Source organism: Lontra canadensis, unplaced genomic scaffold, assembly GCF_010015895.1.
Source record: "Lontra canadensis isolate GAN:19392208 unplaced genomic scaffold, GSC_riverotter_1.0 scaffold27, whole genome shotgun sequence".
In the NCBI taxonomy this organism is placed as follows: domain Eukaryota; kingdom Metazoa; phylum Chordata; class Mammalia; order Carnivora; family Mustelidae; genus Lontra; species Lontra canadensis.
In genome coordinates, this window is record NW_022631021.1 from 17,888,864 (window position 1) to 17,910,625 (window position 21,762).

General features: G+C 35.4%; 1 protein-coding gene across 4 annotated transcripts in view; it reads right to left on the bottom strand.

Moving 5' to 3' along the window:
• The window catches only part of MLIP (muscular LMNA interacting protein), a 247,151-nt gene that overhangs the window by 82,994 nt on the left and 142,395 nt on the right, over nt 1-21,762 (bottom strand). For 3 of the 4 annotated variants that reach the window (XM_032864514.1, XM_032864511.1, XM_032864512.1), the window contains 5 exons: nt 20,999-21,049; nt 18,927-18,998; nt 3,789-3,854; nt 3,622-3,705; nt 3,449-3,505 (listed from right to left, as the gene is read on the bottom strand). In XM_032864514.1, the coding sequence (XP_032720405.1) occupies nt 3,449-3,505; nt 3,622-3,705; nt 3,789-3,854; nt 18,927-18,998; nt 20,999-21,049 (330 nt within the window). The remainder of the gene's footprint in view (nt 1-3,448; nt 3,506-3,621; nt 3,706-3,788; nt 3,855-18,926; nt 18,999-20,998; nt 21,050-21,762) is intronic. The other variant, XM_032864513.1, reaches the window with a different exon arrangement.

A 21,762-nucleotide genomic window follows, 5' to 3' on the forward strand; every position in this document is an offset into this window, starting at 1 on the left:
AGATTCCTTTCAAAATATTACTGTTCATTGACAAAAGAATTGGTCACCCAAGAACTCTGATGGAAATGTACAGCAAGATTAATGTTGTTGCCATGACTGCTATTCCAACATTTATTCTGCAGCTCATGGATCAATGAGTAGTATTGACTTTTAAGTCTTACTATGTCATTTGCAGCAACATGGAAAGACCTTGAGGATATTATGCTAAGTGAAATAAGTCAGACAGAGAAAGACAAATACCATATGATTTCACTTATATGTGGAGTCTAAAAACAAAACAAAACAAACAAACAAAAACAAATGAGCCAACAAATAACAAATAAACAAAACCAGAAAAATACTCATAAATACAGAGAACAAACTGATGGTGGCCAGAGGGGAGGAGGCAAGGGAATGGTCAAATGAATGAAGGAAAGTGGGAGGTATAGGCTTCCAGTTATGGAATGAATAATTCACAGGAATAAAAGATACAGCATAGAGAATATAGTTAGTGGTATAATAATAGCATTGTATGCGGTCAGACAGTAGCTACAATTGTGGTGACATAGGATAATATACAGAATTGTCATATCACGATGTTACACACCTGAAGCTAATATAATATTATGTATCAACATACTCCAATTTTATTGATTTTATTTATTTGTATTTTTTTCAAAGAGGGAGAAACCAAGCACAAGTCAAAGGGGGGGCGGGCTGAGGAAGAGAGAGAATCCCTATACCTCAATTTTTTAAAAAAAGAAAAAATGAAAAGAAAACTTTCTGGACACAATTCACCATTCTTGATGCCATTAAGAACATCTGTGACTCATGGGAAGAGGTCAGAATATCAACACTGATGTGAGTTTGGAAGAACTTGATTCCAGCCCTCATGGAGGACTTGAAGGAGTTCAAGATTTCGCTAGGGGAAGTAAGTGCAGATGGGGTGGAAACAGCGAGACCTAAAATTGGAAGTGGAGCCCGAAGATGTGCCTGAGTTGCTGCAATCTCATGATCAAACTCGAATGGATGAGGAGTTGTTTCTGGTGGAGGAATAAAGAATACGGTTTCTTGAGATGGAATGTACTCTTGATAAAGATAATGGGAAGATCGTTGAAATGATAACAAAGGATTTAGAACATGACATAAACTTAGTTGTTAAAGTTGTGGCAGGATTTGAGAGGACTAATTGTGAAAGAAGTTCTGCGGGTAAAATGCCATCAGACAGCATCACACACTACAGAGAAATCATGGAAGGAAGTGTCCATTGATGAGGCAAACTTCATCGTTGTCTTGTTTGAAGAAATTGCCACAGCCACCCCGGCCTTGAGCAACCACCACCCTGATCAGTCAGGGACCATCAACATGGAGGCAAGACCCTCCACCAGCAAAAAGGTTATGACTCTCTGAAAGTTCAGAGGACAGTTAGCATTATTTAACAATAAAGTATTTTTAATTAAGATATGTCCATTGTTTTCTAGACATGTTATTACACACTTAACAGATGATGACATATTGTGAACATAAATTTTATATGTATTGGGAAATGGAAAAATGCACTTGATTCACTTTATTGCAATATTCACCATATTGCTATGGGCTGGAACTGAGCCTTCCATACCTCCAGGGTATGCTGTAAGTATCTAAGTCACTATCCCTAGCCCACCATCCCATTTCACATGCTCGGCCCCTGGTTCCCTATACTGCAGCCATACTCACCTTCATCTTCATACATACTAAGTTCCTTCCTGCCTCGGGAAACGTGCACGTGCTTACACCTGAAAGCTAATCTCCCTGATCTCTCTATACTTTGGACTCTTCCCATCTCCGCTCTCAGCTTGAATTCCTCTTTCTGATCACTACATCCAAAACATTACCTTGCTTACATTACCTTGCTCGCCATTATCTCCTTAATGCCTCACACCATCAGGCACATAGTAGGCCCTTAATAAATACGTGTTGAATGAAACAGTTGTCTTAAATTTAGTGACTTAGAATAATGTATTTTAATACTATAAGCATTAAATATTTGTTAAATAAACCAATAATATATATTATTCACATAGTATTACTTAAGTTTTATTCCTATTATAAAATATAAAGTACTTTTTATATGTTCAACAAACAGAATGAAAATATACTTTAAAATTTATGTAGCCTCAAAGAAATCAATGTTTCATATTTTTATATTAAAAGACTTAAAGAATATACAATGAATAGGCAAATATAAAAATTACAATTATCTATTTGTAGGTCCTCTCTGCTAAAATATCATTTGTTAATACTGATGATTATTAGTTACTGAGTTCCTATGTCATTATTCATGGATAATTATAGTTTTGATATTCCAATCAAAAATTAGGATACTCTTCTAGTCATAAGCAATTCTGTACGTTTAAAACTTGCTTTGTATATACAATGTACAACTTATATTTTATTTTTATTTTTTAAAAATTTTATTTATTTATTTGACAGAGAGAGAGAGAGAGACAGCAAGAGAGGCAACACAAGGAGGGGGAGTGGGAGAAGGAGAAGCAGGCTTCCTGCTGAGCAGGGAGCCCGACAATGCAGGACTCAGTCCCAAGACCCTGGGCTCATGACCTGAGCCGAAGGCAGATGCTTAATGACTGAGCCACCGAAGTGCCCCCACAATGTACAATTTTTAAAGGGAACCTGAAAAAAGCATTTATACTCACTCAAAGAGTGAAAATACAGCTGACCAAAAAACCTTAACAATTATAAAGAAAAATCCACAACCATTTTGAAAATTTGATGAGATCTGTATTAAGCGTTCAAAAAAAAAATGTAGCATTTTATTCCAACAAACGAAAATGACTATTATAAGAAGGAAGTAATTAAATACTCAGTTAAAACAATTAATGACTTAGTAGTATCCAAACAATCTAAAATATCCAGGTTTCTGTCCCTGTGAGTCAAAGAATAATGAAATAAAATTAGTTGACCAAAAGGAAAAAAGTTCCAGAAATACCTGTGTGAAAGCTCTTAGTCTAATGTAACTTCAGTCTACTTCCTTTCCCACTTCTGCAATTCTAAGTGACTGTGAATTACATAAGTACTGAAGCTATGGTATGAGATAAGGATAAGCCACAAATTCTATATGCAGTTCTTAAAATGCTTCTTAAAATGCCAACTATAAGGACAAAGTCTAACACTTTGGCTTTCAAACTATTTGAACTTAACCCATAGTTAGTAATAAATTTTACTTTGTAACCCTGTACACATATACTTACATACATACACGTAAACAAATTGATACATACTTCAACAATACTACTCACTACTTGTAATCAAGTCTGATATTTTACATTCCTATTATTCTGTTTTTAAGATGCTGGTTGCTAGTCAACTAATTTACTTTCCAAGTCACGACAGGGTCTTAGCCTGCAGTTTAAAACCATTGATCTAGTCACTCTTATGGTTCAGCAAATTATATTAAATATATACATACTTTCATTGTGTCAGAACCCAACAATGTCTGTGAGGAACTCGAAGGAGAGTCAGAATGCTGGAAAAGAAAAAGAAACAAGAAGGACAAACCTAAGACGCATCATACTCAAACAGAGGAAAATGAAGAGAAGCAAAGCAAATGTTTGAATTGCACATTCTAGTCTAAGGCATTACCATAGACAAGGAATCCTGTAAGACCTTATCAATGGTAGCACAGAGCTCTTCAGTTTGCTGCCTGAGCTGTGCAGGGAAACAAAACTGGAAGAATTGAAACCAGGTACTGAGTTAGCAATGAGTTTCGGTCTTTTGTTTCAAAAGCATGGGTAATCTGAAGTCATTACCTCCAGAGGTGGGTCTAAAGTGTTGTCCTTGAAGACACTTTCAGTCTTGGCTGGTTCATCGAGTGCCTAGTGATAAACGAAAGAGTTCTCTTGTGAGGCTTTTAGTCAAATATTCATGCAGTAGAAAAGTCTCTTCAAAAAAGCCCTGTATCTCAAGATTTCAAAAAGAAAAAAAAAAAAAGACTTTGAATCATTGATGATGATCTATTATCTGGCATAGAGGCATTGCTCACATCTGTCTAGTTTCTCCAATGTAATGAGTATCTCCAACATACGGTATTGAAATAAAGAAAGGAAGGCGAACTTTTTAACATATACACTGGAACTTGGACACGTTATACATCCAGATGACGCTTGTCCCCTTCAAAGAAATCACTTTGGAAAGTGACACACAGAAACAATGATGTAGTCCTTTCTCAAAATACCACAAAAACTACTTTTGAGAAAATGCTTCAGGGTCAGTTTAATAAGAAACATGCACACACAAGAAAGAAACTTGCCTAATTTTTAATCATTTAGGTATAAAAAATTTGGGTTACTTGATTTATTAGACTTGGCCTCGGATGACATCCAACTCTTTTGAAAAATACTTTTTGTTTATTGTGATATAGGTCAGGTATCTACGTTTTATTTACTGTGATATAGTTCAGATATCTCTTCTAGACATATAGTTTAGATACGGAGAAAGTAAGATGGCACTCCGTACCGTGTTCTTGTGCCATTGAGAATAATTAGTTTCACAAAATAATGGAAACCAGTATGCATTCCTCCCTGCTTGCTTTTTCATCTTCCACATGAACCTGAGAATTCATCATTCATTAATTTTGTGTTTATCATCATGTGTATGCCTTTAATTTTTAAAATGTAGCAATATATTTATACATCACTAAACAATATATAAGGCTATGTTGTGCAAATCTTCTAATTTCATATAAATACAAAATATGATTCTGGAACTTTTTTGTGTTTGTTTGCTTGCTTTAAACTACTTTATTGAGATACGGTTGAAATAGAAAAATCTGTACCTATTTAACATATGCAACTGATGTGTTTGGAAACAAGTATATATCCATGAAACCATGTCAACAGTCTATTGCCATAAACACGTCCATCACCTCTGAAAATTTCCTCTTGCCCTTATTATTGTTTTCCATATAGCTATTCATTTAGTTGTTGGACCTCCATATAATATCCCATTTTATGCATATTCCACAACAAAATAGATACTTCTTCTAGTGCTGAATATTTAGGGTGCCCCATATTTTCCCTATTAGAAACTGTAACAACTATCTCCCACGTACAGTTTTCTTTATAACATATTTGTAGTTTAAGACTAAAGAAAAAGATAGCTTTTTCAGATATTGTGAAATTGTTCTTTAAAACAATTGTATAATTTTACACTCATAACTGCAATGAATGAGAGTTCCTGTTTGAATTTCAGACTTTGAAGAATCTTAACATCCTGACATACATCTCCCTATGGTTTTAGGTTGAATTTGCCTGATAATTTTTGAGGTTGGGCCTCTTTTATGTATTTACTGGTTATTCATGTTTCCTTTTATTTATGTATTCATTGTTCTATTGGGTAGTCTGCTTTTTATTCATTTGTTGGAAATGAATTATATTTTATATAATTTTGATGCAAAGTATTTGTCAGTTAGATGTGGCACACATGTCTTCACCCAGTCTTGCCTTCCCTTTTCATGATTGCCAATATGTCTTACGATAACAGACACAAGTTTTCATTGCAATACGGTCAAAGTTTTCTTCATCATTTTCTTTTGTGATTTAAGGAACTCTTTTCTAACCTTGTAAGTCACGCCCTTGGGTGGAATTCTTAAAATTTGGGTTGCTTCATATGTCGTCTAAATCCTTCATGCCTCACGGCGAAGCTGGAAGTTGGGGATTCTTTCCCAACCACATGGAGCTGTGCCAGCATTGGAGTTTATAAGGACAGTGTATCTCAGCCTTTTCTTCTTTTTTAACCGGTTTTGATATTCTCATTCACCCAGTGTGTAAGAGTCACTCACATAGTTTCTGGATTTTTCTCAGAGGGAATTGTTCAACATATAGCTGTACATTTGGTGTGTCTATAGGAAGAGGAAATTTCAGAAGTCTCATACCGCCATCTTGGTCCCACTCCTTTATCATCTCTAATATTTATTTGTGTCTACCTACTTTTTTAAACAATCAGTTTTTCCAGAGAATAATCAATTTCTCATCTCTTAATTGAACTACATATTGGCATTGACCTTCTTTGGCATATTCATATTCCATTTCAGTAATATATGTTAATATCTTTAATTCCTTCCCTCTACCTTTTTTTTGGATTTATCCTAACCTTTCTGAATGTGTTCCTTTTGTTGCATTTCACAAGTCATTATATATATAGTATGATCACTGTCATTCCGTTTTCAATACATCTTTAAACACTTCTGTTAAGATTACTCAGATTCATGGGCTATTTAAAGGAGGTTTTCCCTATTAATTTTTAAAAATGAGGATTTTTCCCAATTTTAAAATTATCTATTTTAGTTATGCTATAGCCAGAGAAATTCTTCTTCATAATAGTGACTTTTTATGAAGTTTGAGATTTATGACATAAGACACGGTTTTATAAATATTCCATTTATACTTAAGAAAATATCTATCTTCTGTTGTCTGCAGGCTTCTGCATGTAAGTGTGTATCTCTCTGATCAAAATTATTGTTTTATTCAATTTATCCTAGTTTTACTGGGTTTCCTGCATACGTGCTCTATCAATAATTGAAAGAGGTATCATAAAATCTCAGGGAATGATAGTGGATTTGTTAATCTCTCCCTGTGATACCAGCAATTTTTGCTCAACATAGTTTGAAGCCATTTTATTAGCTACATTCATAATTAGAAGTATTCCTCCCTCATGACTTAAATGTTTATCATTATAAAGTGACCCTCTGTCTCACCAGTAATGCTTTATGTCTTAATATCTACTTTGCCTCATATAACCAAATGCTTTGATTAGCATTTTACTAGTACATCATTTCATGCCTCTTTTTTTTCAACTTCCTACATTCAAACATTAAAACTCAGTGATTTACAAATAGCAGATGTCTAGAATTCATTTTTTTATCCAGTCTAATTTCCACTGTCTTTTAACTGGAGAGGTTAACACTTCTTTTATTACAATAATTACTTATATGTTTAAATGTTTCCAAAACATGTGTTTTATTTTTGTTTTACTTTTCCTATTTCATTTTTATTCAGTTTTTAAATATTTTGATTGATTAAATTTGTTTTTTTCTAACTCATTTGCCCTCCACTAATTTGGATATCATGGCAAAGAAAATGCTAAATGTTCACCAGAGATTTTCATTTTCTTGGACACAGATATACATTTCTTTGGTCTCAAGAATTTAAGTATGACCTTGTGACTTATTCTTATGAAATAAATGTGAGTAGAAGTCATATATAACCTCTGGTGCAAGGCAGCTAAGAGTGGAGATGACTTTCCATAATTCTCTCTTCCATCTTCTTCAGATAACTAAGACACAAGATGGAAGCCGACTACCTTCCTAAATCACTGAATTACTAAGAACTCATGTGGGAGAGCAAAAATGAACACTACCAACATGGATACAGAAAGGAAATAAACAACGATTGTGTTAAGCCACTGAAATATCAGGGTTTGTCCACTGTGGCAGTGAGTATGGCTTACATAAAAACTAATATGAATGTTATAGACTTTTTTTTTTTACAAATTAACCTTGAAAATTTTTCTTTTTATACCAAGGTCTAAACCAAGCAGTACAAAATCTAGATTCAATTCACATACTATTCAATAATGTAGCAATTGTATAGCTCTCTTCAACCCTACTCTTGTTTTTATGTTCTAATTGCCTTATAAATATATTTGAATATGCTACCAACATATTATCATGTTTTAATTTTTTTAACTACTTTTTTTTCTTTTTAAAGATTTTATTTATTTGACAGAGAGAGAGAAAGAGATCACAAGTAGGCAGAGAGGCTGGCAGAGATGGGGGATAAGGGGGAAGCAGGCTCCCAGCTGAGCAGAGAGCCCCACGTGGGGCTGAATCCCAGGACCCTGGGATCATGACCTGAGCCGAAGGCAGAGGCTTTAACCCACTGAGCCACTCAGGTGCCTCTCATGTTTTAATTTTTGCCTTAGTTATATGTATGTTAAAGGACTTTTTACAACATAGTATTTTATAGTTATCCACATATTTATTATTTTCCATGTTCTGCTTTCCTTCCTGAAGTTCCGAGTTTCTATTCACCATTATTTATCTTCAGCTTGACGAACTTCCTTTAGCATATTTTGTTGTAAAATCTGTAATCAACAAGTTCTGTCAGTCTTCTTTCAGCTGAAAATATCTTCATTTTGTCTTCATTCTTGATGGGGTTTTCCCCAGCAACATAATAACAACTCTCATAAGAGAGAGTTTTTTCCTCTCTCTCTCTCAGCATTTAAAGATGTCATTCCATTCATTGTCTTTTGGCCTCCACTGTTTCTAATGAGAAGTTACTAATTATTTTATTTTTTGTTCCTCAGTATGTAATGCATTACTTTTCCCTGACTCCTTCCAAAATTTTCTCCTTATATTTGATTTTTAAGAAGTTAGATTGTAATATGCTCAGTCATGATTTTCGTTGAATTAAACACTTGGGGACTATCTGAGCTTCTGAAAAGTATTACATATTATACCAAATATGGAAAAATTTTGTCTATTATTTATTCAAATATTTTTTCTACCCCATTCTCTCCTCACCCTCTGTGACTCTAATTACATTTTGATATCATCTCCCATGTCACTGGAACTCTGTTCATCTATTTGTGTTCCCCTTTTATTCAGATCAGGTAATTTCTAGCAATTTATCTTCAAGTTCACTGACATATCTGCATCTTCATTTTTTTCTTGAAAAATACAGTGCATTTTCTAATTTCCAATATTGTAGTTTTCAACTCTAGAATTTCCATTTGAGTCTGTTTTAGTTTCTATTTTTGTGAAGTCCTCTATAACTCATTATCAGCATATCTTCCTTTATACCCTTGAGGATAGTTACAAGAACAACACCTGGAACATCTTTGGGTCCCTCTCGGTGAATTACATTTTCTCTTTGAGGATGGTTTAAATTATCCTGCTTCTTTGCATGTTTAGAAATTAGTAATTTTGTATCCTAACTATTTTGTTGTTATTGTTTAGTTTTAGCAGGCACTTAATTCAGCTCCAAACTCTGTCTCCTTGATGGTGGGCAGCAGCTGGAATCTCTGTTTAGTTATTTTATCTTTAGCTGAGGTTAGCTGGGCTTACCAGGCACATGTGTAATTCGGTGGTCATCCAGGCATTTGGACAGAGTTTACATGCAACATTTAGGGCTTCCTTTGTGTGACTCACTCTTTTCCTAGATTCTTCCCTCACTTTCTAGATCCTGTGGAACCCTATATTCTCTTCTCTGATTCCACATCCAGTAAGCCTGCTGGTTTCTTGCTGAGTTTTCGTTTCCTTGATGGTGAAGAGACAAAGAGCCTCCCATGGATGAAAAACTCAGAAAATTTGGAAAATCACTCAATTCCTTTATCTCTTTACAAACCCTGACTCTACTGAAGTTCAACCTGCTCTTGGTCACTTGGTTCAGTACTTTTAGACAATTATTTTTTTGTATTTTGCCTAGTTTATCAGAGTTATCTACAAAAGAATTGGTCCAATACCAGCTACTGTTCATTTCCTAGAAATATAATGAGTCAAACTCATTTCAATTCATTAGCATAAATTTTCCTTATCACAGAGACCGCGTAAATTCAAATCTCAAACCCACTTCAGGGTAGGCTTATGGTTAAAGATTCTCTTTTTTCCTACCCTGAGCCCAGGCTGACATAAGAAAACTTGCTTGTCATTTCCCTTTGCAAACTTCTTTTTTCTTATCCACTTTTTTTTTTTTTTTTTTTTTTTTGGACAGAGATCACAAGTAGGCAAAGAGGCAGGCTGGGGGAAGCAGTCTCCCCACTGAGTGGAGAGCCCGATGCGGGGCTCAATCCCAGGACCCTGGGCTCATGACCTGAGCCGAAGGCAGAGGCTTTAACCCACTGAGCCACCCACTGAGCCGCCCAGGCACCCCTCTTATTCATCTTGTAATTGAGAATGTAACCCTTCAGAAACCCTGGCTTTATGACAGGGAGGCAATTCCAGTCCTTGTCTCACTCAGCCCCAAATCTTTCTCTCCCTTCACCAGTTTGATAGTAAATCCCAATCTCTATGATTAGTGAGCATAATATCTTCCGAATAACTAAGCATTCTGAACTTCAACTTGCTTTTGGTATTTGACCCTTGGGGATTGCCCTGACTTTTTTATGAGCTCAGCTTCATATTTGGGGTGAACCACTTCCAATTGCTGTATCCAACTGGAAATTACAGGCTGTCCTGTCCTGTTATTTAGATTTACCTTTGATTCTTCGTTTCCTCATTATCAGTCTGATATATGCATATTCTGACCAGAAAGTGTCACACAGGCTGTGGAACCATGCAATCTAAGACTCAACGAAATCAATTTTTCCCCTTCTAACGGACCCAGTGACAGAACAGATCCAGGACTGTTAATCTTCACCAACAGGAACCATGGGCAGATGCCGGTTGTCATTTTGGCCTAGGATATACACCTCAGAATTCAGAAAAGTTGCATCTAAAAATAAGAATTTACCATCTTCTCGTTTCAATAAGTCACAAAGGAAAATATTGTCTGGATTTTTTTTTTTTTTTTTGCAAAATCCACTCGTCTGCAGTAATTAAAAAAATATAAAACATTATCTATGATAACCTAATAGAAATGCATGAGATTGGTGACGCCTGGATGTCTCAGTGGGTTAAGCATCTGCCTTCAGCTCAGGTTATGATCTCAAGGTCCTGCAGTCGAGCCCCGCATCGGGCTCTCTGCTCAGCAGGGAGCCTGCTTCCCCCTCCCCCTCTGCCTGCCTCTCTGCCTACTTGTGATCTCTCTCCCTGTCAAATAAATAAATAAAATCTTTTTAAAAATATATGTGAGATTGCCTCTTTCTAACCATAAAAAATTTCTCTTTTGCCTTCCTTCTTTTTCCTCTAAACTTACTAGTCATGAGTAATGGGTAGCAAGAACAGAAAATTTTATAAAGATAACTCCTAGTTGGTGTTCGGATAGTTTAATTTTTCTCTGACACAGTGTCTTAATTACCTATTTACCTTGAGGTTATGGGCATGGCCAAATACACAACCCCGACCACTGGGCAGATAGAACCAACAGTTTATTAGTCAGATATAGTCACAGCCTAGAGGAAGAGAATGATGACACCACACTGGGCCACACAAGGGCTGTGCTCAGGCACAAAGTAAACGACCAGGGGTGGTGGAAGACAGGCTTTGTAGTATCAAGAGGGTGACGTACATGTCCCCTGGTTTGTAGAAAGTTGTGATTGGCTTGTTTGATTCAGTAGAAACTGTACATGGTCAGTTTGATAAGGAGGGTTAGGGGACCTTATCTGGGGGTGTACAGTGGGGGTGGGGGAATTTGAAGTTAGGCTACTTGAGACCCCTCTAATTTCACTATTACATCAAGGTGGCACATAACACGGGGCCTTAATTTTAGACTTGATGCCTTACGACTTCTAACTACAATGATAATTATGGAGAAGAAAAAAGTCAGAAATTAATGAGAAGGACTAAGAACAAACTCCTTAGGGGAACAGTGTGATCCAGCCTTTCTTTACCTTTTCAATAATATCTTCTATTTTCTCTTCATTTGCAAGCTGCTCTCCAACCATGAAGAACTGCTTGAGTTCTTTGACCTTGTAACTGCATGTTATTAACTCTGCCTAGATTGTCCTTCCTTCACTCTCAGCTCACTTCAAGAATTCCTGTTCACCCTAAAGATGCTAATCAAATTCCTTCATGAATTATTTTTGGCCCTCATATTAGGAAAAGTCTGTCATTCCTTCCTTGGGCACCATATCACTTTGTACATACTTTAAACATATGATATCGTAATTACTTTTCAACAGTATCTCTACCCAACTGGACCATTTGTCCCTATCACAATCGGAAAAATATGGTATTTATTTTTATAGCCCCAAGATAGAGCCAGTGATCAATAAAGATTCTTAGGATGAATTGAAAGGGTAAAGTAACAACTAAATGGAGTTAAATGAATAAGTGAATCATACAAATAATATGATTTTAATCCTCCTCTGTAAAATGTTCTAGAGAAGTAGTTTAAACCCTTTGAATATTTTAAATAACAAATACTTTATTTTTTTTCCCTGCATTTCAATTAAATTTGTTTACCATCAAAGAGCTGAGCATATGATTGGTGCTAATGTAATGAGGTGGTGTTTTTTCAGCCACAATCAAATAAGGTTAATATCTTGGTTACTCTGTAGGAACTTACTCTAGGCAAACACAACTTTCAGGAGGCCATTTAAAATATTGAATTTACTCAATGAATGAAAACACTATCTACTCAGAACCCTTGGAAAATTAAAGAAGATAACTGGAATTAGGTGAATAATGCTGAAACTTTGAAATAGGGTAATACTCAGAGTGCATTAAAATTTGGAGAAAAGGTTATTTTGAGTTTCAATAGCTTGGAAAAGTATTAGAATAGATTTTTTTAATTAATGAGGAGTTATTTGTCAAATGTATCATCTTGATTCATTCCTTCTGCCAGCCTTAAAGAGTTGTTTTGTTTTGTTTTGTTTTCTCTGTGGTACAAAACTATATTTAAATGAAAATTTATTAAACCTCCATTAAAAGAACTCTAACCATAGACTGCTTTTTGACACCTTAGCCAGCAGCAATGTATTGATTTTTTTTAGATTTATTAATTTTGAATGAAGCTGTCTCAAAATATTCTCCAATAAAAGAGTTTTATTAAAAACATATATTTTCTACCAAATTGGACATCAATTTTCTAGCCAAGTGAGACATAAAGGTGAATGCTTTGAATCTTATTTTTTAAAGATTCTTAACTAATGTAAGTTATGAGGAATATTTTCATTAAAAGTAGTTATCTTGTGACGCCTGGGTGGCTCAGTCAGTTAAGGTCATGATCCTAGGGTCCTGGGATCGAGTCCTGCTTTGGGCTCCTTGCTCAGTGGGGAGCCTGCTTCTCTCTCTGCCTCTGCCTGCCACTCTGCCACTCTCTGTCTCCCTCTCAAAAATAAGTAAATAAATAAAATCTTTTAAAAAAAAAAAAAAGTAGTTATCTTTTGCTCAGAACAGCCAACTGTGGGGTCCAGTTTTTAAGGAGAGACATAGTAAATCCGATTTTTAGTAGAAAATAGTTTCTGAGCTCAGCACTACATTATAATTAAGAGGCAAGGACTCTGAACGAGCACCGTAAATCAAAGTTCTTATGGGAATACACGCCAGTAAACTATAACAGGTGCTTCTCACCTGAAAAGAGAACCCTGATGGAACCACAGGCACTTTTAAGTCAGATACATTATATCAGTCTAACCTGCCTTCTGGAAATAGGATTAACTTCTAAAAATCTAAAGACAGCATGAATCAATTGCACTCTAAACAGAGCCAGAAAGCAAACTACTTTCAAAGGAAGACTAACCTAAAAGGGCTTGTAAACTTTTTGTGATGCCTAGACTATCTAATTAGATTGGGCTTCAAAAATGTTATGGGCCAGTTACTCTGTTTCAGTCATGATCAAATTAACCCCCTCCCATGCTAAACCCAAGTGCTCCTACACTTTGTTAATCTGACCAGCTATGTATCTGGTAGAATAAATCCTCTGAAGACTACAAAAGCCTTGTTTGATTTTCAGTCATTAACACAAAAGCTTTTGTAGGATTAGAGATATCTTCAGCAAAATAAATCTCACTTTGATTATATAGTTGAAGATTCGGGTCTGAATAGCATTCAGATCTGAAGAAAAGGGGGAAATGTACACTGTAAGCCAAAAGGGCTTCTAGATACTTAAAAGTACAGCTTCGTTAAAGATACAGATGTATTTATCCTTACATTATTTTCATGATTGGTTTAAAATATTTAACAATTGAGGAAATCTACATGGTGTTTATAATCCCAAAAACACTGAAGGGTTGATCATCTCTTCCTACCACACAGAAGGAAGGGAATTTGTGCAGACCATTACAGCCTATTTCAAAACCATTCATTAAGGTTCAATAACAGGAGAATTCATATTTTTCCTTCATTTAATCAAGGACGTCAGAAAGGTGTGCCTTGCTTCCGGCTCTAACCTCTTTCATTGGAATGTGACTCATCTCAGCAACTCAAGGAGTCAGAGCTGGTTGGTAAACTTTCAAGTCTCGGGGTTAAATCATTTCCCATTCTCTTTCATTGTTTTTCACTAAAACAAAAACAAAAAATTTTGTTGCTCTAATTTGATGAGGATTTTAATATATTTTAGCACGTAATGAAAAAAAAAGGATTGTAGACAGAAATCCAAAATCATCATTTCTTGCTCAGTGTTTCACTTCAGCTAGTTGATGTCACTTGCATGGTAAACAGGAAAAGGCTGGGAGATAATCATATAAGGTCCAATTCAGCAACATAATAGCTTTGCTGCTTTGTGGGATTTACTTGGCATCTTTGAGCATCAAAATCTTCACAGAATTGTAAGGATAGCAAAACATTTAGCTCAGTGTCTGATTCACCAGAATGTTCAATATGGAAGCCATTGTGATTGTATTTTCGAATTGTTAAAAGGTACCAGGTCTAAAATCAATTTACTTCCCTCATAGTAGAAGGTCTTTTATAGCTTTTACATGTTAAATAGAATTGATGAATTTTATTCTACCCTAAAGAAGGATTCTTAATTATCATCGCCCAAATTATCATACATTAGGGTCCTTAATTTTTATAATTTTATGAGCAAAAATTTGCCTTAAAATCCTATGAAATAAAATTGGACATTTTAGTGACCTACTCAGCTGCAAAACAAAGTAATTCATTCAATGAACACCTAACAAAAAACTACTATATTCCCTCAAATAGTTCATAGTAGGAAAAAAAAGCTACCAACATGTATAATTACATATGGCTTGGTAAGGACTTTAAAAGAGACACGTGCATGGTCTACAACTGCCTGAGGAGAACCAACTGGAATAGATTTGGGTCCTGGGCATTTTTCCATTGCTAGAGAAATGGGAACACATTTCCTTGTACTAATCAATTAAGAGATGCCTCTCTAGTATAGGCCATATGCTAAGCTAGCAACCAGATTTTGTTAGATTTTTGAGACATGCAGAGATCTTAAAATATCTCACCCAAAGACATATGTTTAATCAGATTAAAGTTTACCAACTCATGCTTTAAAATTTTAAGCTGGCAATTTAGAATAAATTGATTTAAAAACCGACAAGACATGTCGAATCTTCACCTTTCCATTTCTATAGCACGATTTTTACAACTGTCTTCAGAATGGCTATTCTTTAACTTCCTTCCATTGGGAAAAAATAAAACAATTTTTATATTAACTTTTACTTAAATAATTAACCCTATAATTTAAATGTGCAATTTATAGAATTGAGCTACTCTATTATCCTTCTTTCAAACTCACATAGCTTATAAATTAAAAATGTCTTGAAAATGGCAGATAACAATGCCATTTGTTAGAAAATGGCACCTAACTCTAGCCTTGATTTTATCCTGAGAAATACTTGTGAAGAAAAGAATGGAGAACTCAAATTGCTTTAAAAAATACGCTTTCATGGAAAATATTTCATGGAAAAATATGAATCACTTGTGAAACAATAAGAATGCACACTGTTTTATATCGTGGAAATATTCCTTTCTCTATGTTTCCTTTCCTTAATATAATTTCAAAATAAAAATAAAAAGCCATTTATTTAGAATGTTTAATTTTCACTTTGTACCTATTGCTATCAGACTCATATGATAAGAAGAAAAATTAGTCAGTAAGAGAGAGTAAGATCTTTAACATTCTCTGAACAGAAGCACACAGAGCAAGCCTAAAAAGTAATGTCCATTTCAAAATTATTTCCTCTACAATATTGTTGAACATGTCGTAATAAAGTTTGTGGGTAGTCACAAACACAAGCTGATCTGATTACTTTGTTCCTGCTTTATAATCACTTGTATTTCATCCTCATCTCAATCTTGGAGAAGATGATTATTGGTTGGAGATGAAGCCAAAGACTCTGAAACTAACACATTAAAATACGCCTCACATTTATCTCTTCCTATAAAGCCTTAGTTAATGCTTAAGCTAAAAATGCTTTCCTCCTAAATGTTCATGGGGAGAAAAAATTACAGAATACAGAATAAGCTATAAATTTAAGTTTTGATGCAGACAATAAATTACAGAACAGAACTACCAGAAACCTCATGTCTCCTGCCAACAAAATGTACTCTTTGGAAAATGATGGGTTTCATCTAGGGGTGATTAAAGCTGAAACCAATCCAGTGATTCAATAATAGCTTAATATGTGATTGAAAGGGATGCCTGTACTTCAATTTGGAGAAAATCTTGCTTTTAAAAATAGTTTTATTTCTTAAAGTGATTCCAGTTCCTCATTATACCATATACTATAAAATAAAATGTGGTATAAAACATCAACTGTGAGTTTAATGTGTTTGGGAGGGGATAATTATTAAACTGTCTAAATTAAATTGATTAGTTCTATTTTTAAGGCAATCCACAGCATAGACCCTAACCAAACATTATAATGGCACTGCAGCATCCCCATTCTCTTTAATTGTGATGTTCTGTGTGATATTAAAGGGGTCTCAGAAAATATTCCAAAGTGTTAATTCTTCCCAAAACAGAATTTCTGACAATTAGAGTCTTAATTTTCCCACTCAATTCAGAAATAAGTCCCTTTGATTTTAATGGCATAGGCTGGGTTCTATTATATAAACAAATGGATAAAAAGACCTAAATTACCAGATTTTTTTTAAAACTACCACCATGAAAGGAACATGGAAATATTTAATTTTAGTGAATATAGAAATAAATGCTGATAAAATATCAAGTTTAGACTTTTGTTATTTAAAAATCCTTTAAAAATCCTTACAAATTAAAGTTTCTCATGGAGCAACACACAATATAGAAAAGCCAGCGCCCCCTCAAAAAAATAGATTATACAAAGGTTCTAAAGAAAAAACAAACATACGTCATATCTTGTGATCTTCGAACAATTCATATATTTGTGGCCCAAAACCAATTTCTCTTAGCCAAGAGACTAGTGCTTATACAATAGTCAGTCCTAGTGTTTATACAGTAGTCAGTCTCCCTAGAAAAAACTATTGTAAGTTTGACGTCATGATATTTATATTTTCCCATAGAGTCTGTCTTATTCAAAATTTTCCCATAGAGTCTGTCTTATTCAAAATTTAAAACAAAAACAAAACAAAACAAAAAAACCCCTCCTATATGTACTCACATTAGGTTCAATACACAGTGATATTATCATATACATTTATGAAATAGGTTTATGATGATACTGGAAATTAATGATTCTTCATTTTGAATGACTAACTAATAGATGATAATCTCTAAAATCCATTTACTTGGAAGAGAAGAGAGCTAGTAGACAGAGATTCTGGAACCAATAATGACATCCAGCCTTTCCTTTCAAACATCTTTAAAGGACAATTAACTCTAATTTTTCTAAATAGAAAACTAATATAGTGGTAGCCCACAGGTACATGATAATGTACTAGGTTAGGTGAGACAAGTATGATGGAGGGAAACCACCAGGCCCCTATTTACTTCTCCTGGCTGCTGAGGAGGAGAGTTTCTCCCACTTCTGTAGGGTCAGACACTGTGACCATATCTCACAAAAATCCATCTGAAATGGGCCCAGAGTCTGCCGTTGAGAAAACACTGCACTATGACTCAACATAAAAGCCCCAGATAATAGGATAAGGGACCACTGCTAAAATGGTCACTTCCTGAATCCTCCTGAGCCTCCTGAAATCAGTGATTAGGCCCATCTCATCTTTTCTTGGGCTATATAAAAGGTAGAAATTCAGAAGAGAAGCTAGAGAAAAAGTGGCAGATCTCTCTCTCTGCAGTCCGGTGACTCCTCAGCTCCCCAGCTGGAAGCGTTCACAAATATAAAACATGGACTCTGGACCACATGTAGATAAATCCGAGTTAGTTACCAGAGATTAGAATAAAAGAGATGCTGCCCACTAAAACCCATCTGCATGCTACTGAGTATCTTCCACTAATGATTCCTACGGTTTAAATAAGAGATTATGCAAAGATTTCATTACCCAGATCATACTAAAACAACAAGAAAGTAAATTCATAAACCAATGTTTAAGATACACCTGGTTGGCAAACACTAACATTTCGACAAATGATAATAACAGCATTTGAAACACTCTAATTACACAGGAAAAAAAAAATAGGCTTAATACACTGAGATAGATTACCTAAATAAATATAAAAATAACATGAAATGAGTAATTTCTTCGACTTGGGAATTGATTTCACTTCGATTCTGATATAATCCTGCATTTGGCCTTCATTTGAACATATGTAATGCGCTTATTAAACAAGAGGCTTTAATTTAATTTACCTACTGAAGCAGAATCCTGTAATTTTATAATTGATGACTCTTAATAGCAAAGCAAAAATGCCCTAGAGGCATGTGAAAGCAGCTGGGTCACTGGAAGTGATTTCGGACCTCCCTCCCATTCATGGACGTAGCATCAGTGGCTGGTGAGAACAGCCAAAGAGGTTTAGCCCATGCTGGGATTTAAGGAGCTAAGCTGGATACTCAGCTAACATGTTTCTACCCTGTAGAAACCACTACTAGTCACCAAGTATTGACTGGCCAGTTGCCCTCATGTAACCCCATTTTGATCAATGTGAAAAGAGGTGGAAGCTCTTAAAATTCCAGAGAACAGGGATCTCTCTAAATCCGAATCAAGTTTCCTAGGCCTGCTTTACAGTGGACTGGACAATTCTAAGCCCATATTGAGCCTCTGGTGATAAATCAATGATGTCTCAAATTCTGTTCACCGAGATGCTTTCATCATGAGACCCTAAACTAAGAGCAACGTTTTAGTAAAAGCAGAACTTCAAAACAACCATTTTAGAACACATAACAAAATGACACTAGAAACATAAAATTCCCTCTGCTTTTGAGCCAACACTGACCTTCTGTTCCAAAAGCAATGTGTTTGTAGGGATTGCTGCAAAAGCCTTGTAGCTTGACTTGGTCTTGTATTGCTAGAATGAGTAACCAGAAAGCAAGAGTGGAGATGAAAAGGGGGAAGAATAGAACATAATTTTAGACTAGGTCTGCCAAGTTAAATGACACGTTATCAAATGAAGAAAACAGTTATTACAACTTGTTTTTAACAGAAAAAATTAGCTTACCATGTTAATATTTTATTAGAATGAGAAACAAAGGAATATCACAGTAAAATATCAGTCTAGGGATTATAGGCAATTATGTGCTATACAGTTTCAGAACTTAAAAACATCCATTTCTACAAAGTTACTTATAAATTTCTCATAAGCAGTGTGTACCCCCCATAGGAGTACTACTAGTCTATAAATGTGGGTGGGGTTTTTTTGTTTTGCTTAATTCTCAAAGGAAAGGGGCTCTTTTTTATAGTGCCATAATTTACAAATGTTATGCCAACAAATCTAATTGAACTCTTGATACATTCTCTTGCATCATTCGTAAAAACAAGGGTCAGAATACATAAAATTTAGCAGTAATGTTTAATAAGTAGCATATTTTGAATAGAAGTAATATCAGCAATTTAACTCCATAATGAAAAAGATTCAAAGGCCAAACTTTTGATCTTCAATTCACTTTTTTAAGCTTCATCATCTCCTGCTCTTTCTAATGAAATGATATTGATGAATCAAATGACAAAACATCCTGAGTTTTAAATAAAATGCAGAGTAATATAGTTCAGTTTCATGCAGTATTTGAAAGAGAGGGTGGAGCATGAGGAAGCTGTATAAATCAGGATACTATGCATAATCAAAAGCCTGGTTTTGATATTTCTCTGGGTCCCATGCTGCTTAACCAAGGTCAAGGCTCTTATCGCTTCAAAAGCCTATGTCTCAGACAGCTTCCCCAGGCGTCCAGAGCCAGCTAGAAGTTGGTAGAGGACTCCAAGCCATCTTAGTCCCCTGGGCAGACCACAGGATCACAGAAGACATGATAGTCAAATAAAATAAATCCTTGAATTTTATGGATATAATTGATATAATCTTCCATTAAAATGATGTGAGGAAGGGGGAGTAATACATTCATTTTCCTTACGAAGAAGATGAGGTAGAGAAAAATAAAAATGCCAGGCCTGGGGGAAAAGTCTCGGGTGCCTTCAAGCCCTTGTCTCCATATTGACCCAGCACTGCTATAGTCTCCATATGACATATTCTGGATAAGGACTGAAAACGAAATGCCATCTCTTTGTGGAGAGTAATAGCTGGCACTTAGGACCAGACAAATTATATACACTGCCTCATTTAATTTTACTCCCTTCCCTAAAGAACCATTAGGGAAGGGAGGCACAGTACAGTTAAGTGACTTGTCTAAGATACACAGCCCGTAAAGAATAGAAACAGGTTTGGAACCCAGACCTGTTTGGATCCAATATCCATGCTTTCTCTATGAGATAATATTTTCTCTCAAAGAATACCTAGGCAGACAAAGAATATGTAATAGAATATATCATTACTATTCCATGATGATTTCATAGATACTTAATTATAACAATAGTTTTAATAATAATAATAATAGCTAACACTCACTATGAGCCAGGTACCATTCTAGAAGCTTTATGTACATTATCTCATTTAATTATCACAACCAAATTATTGGATAGATTCTAAAGATTTTATTTTTATTTACTTATTTGACAGACAGAGATCACAAGTAGGCAGAGAGACAGGCAGAGAGAGAGGGGAAGCAGGCTCCCTGCTGAGCAGAGAGCCCAATGCGGGGCTTGATCCCAAGACTCTGGGATCATGACCTGAGCTGAGGCAGAGGCTTAACCCACTGAACCACCCAGGCACCCCTACTGGATAGATTCTAATCACATTCAGTTTATATATGGAAACTAAAGTATACAGATGTTAAATAACTTATCCAAGGCCACTAGGTAGTAAGTCATAATTGGGATTTGGATGCAGGCACGCCAGTCAACAGCTATGCACTTATCTATGATAGACACTTGCCTCTCATTTCAGGACACACAGTCACTTACATTTTCAGTTCTCCTATCCCCAACTGCCCTGGAGTATATACTTGGACAAGCCTATACAGACAGATATACTGTTACTGCACACATAATGCCATACAGTCTTAGAATTAGATGTGATATTAAGGGCATCTGGTTCAACCCTCTCATCCAAGACATGAAACTCTCTGATTGATCCTCTGTTCAGCTACCACATGAACTCTTGCCTACCTCTCAAGTCAGCATGTTCGGCCTAATTTTAAGAAGTGGCTTTAAAAAAAAAAAAAAAATCTCCCTTATACTGAGCCAAAATATGCTTCCTGATAACTTACTCCATTGGTCCTTTCTACCAATCTTGGAATGATGACACATGTGAAGAGCTCAATTCTGCACAATAGTTGTACAGCTGTTTCCACCACACCTCTCCTTACTGATCCTCAGTTGAAGAATGTCACTATCCTCATCACCTTCTGTCAATATTCCTTTACAAATGTTGAAAAGTGGTGTGTTGGGGTGCTTGGCTCAGTCAATTAAGTGTCCAGCTCTTGATTTCAGCTTGGGTCATGATCTCAGGGTCATGAAATCGGGCCATGTCGGGCTCCACACTAAGCATGGAGCCTGCTTGGGACACTCTCTCCCTCTCCCCTTTCCCTCACTCACGTACTCACTCCCTAAATAAATACATAATAAAATCTTTTTTTAAAAGGTGTGTGTTAAACTAGATGTATTTTTAACACAAAGTAGAATATAATCATCACCTTGAAGATACTGACAATAAAATCAATTAATAC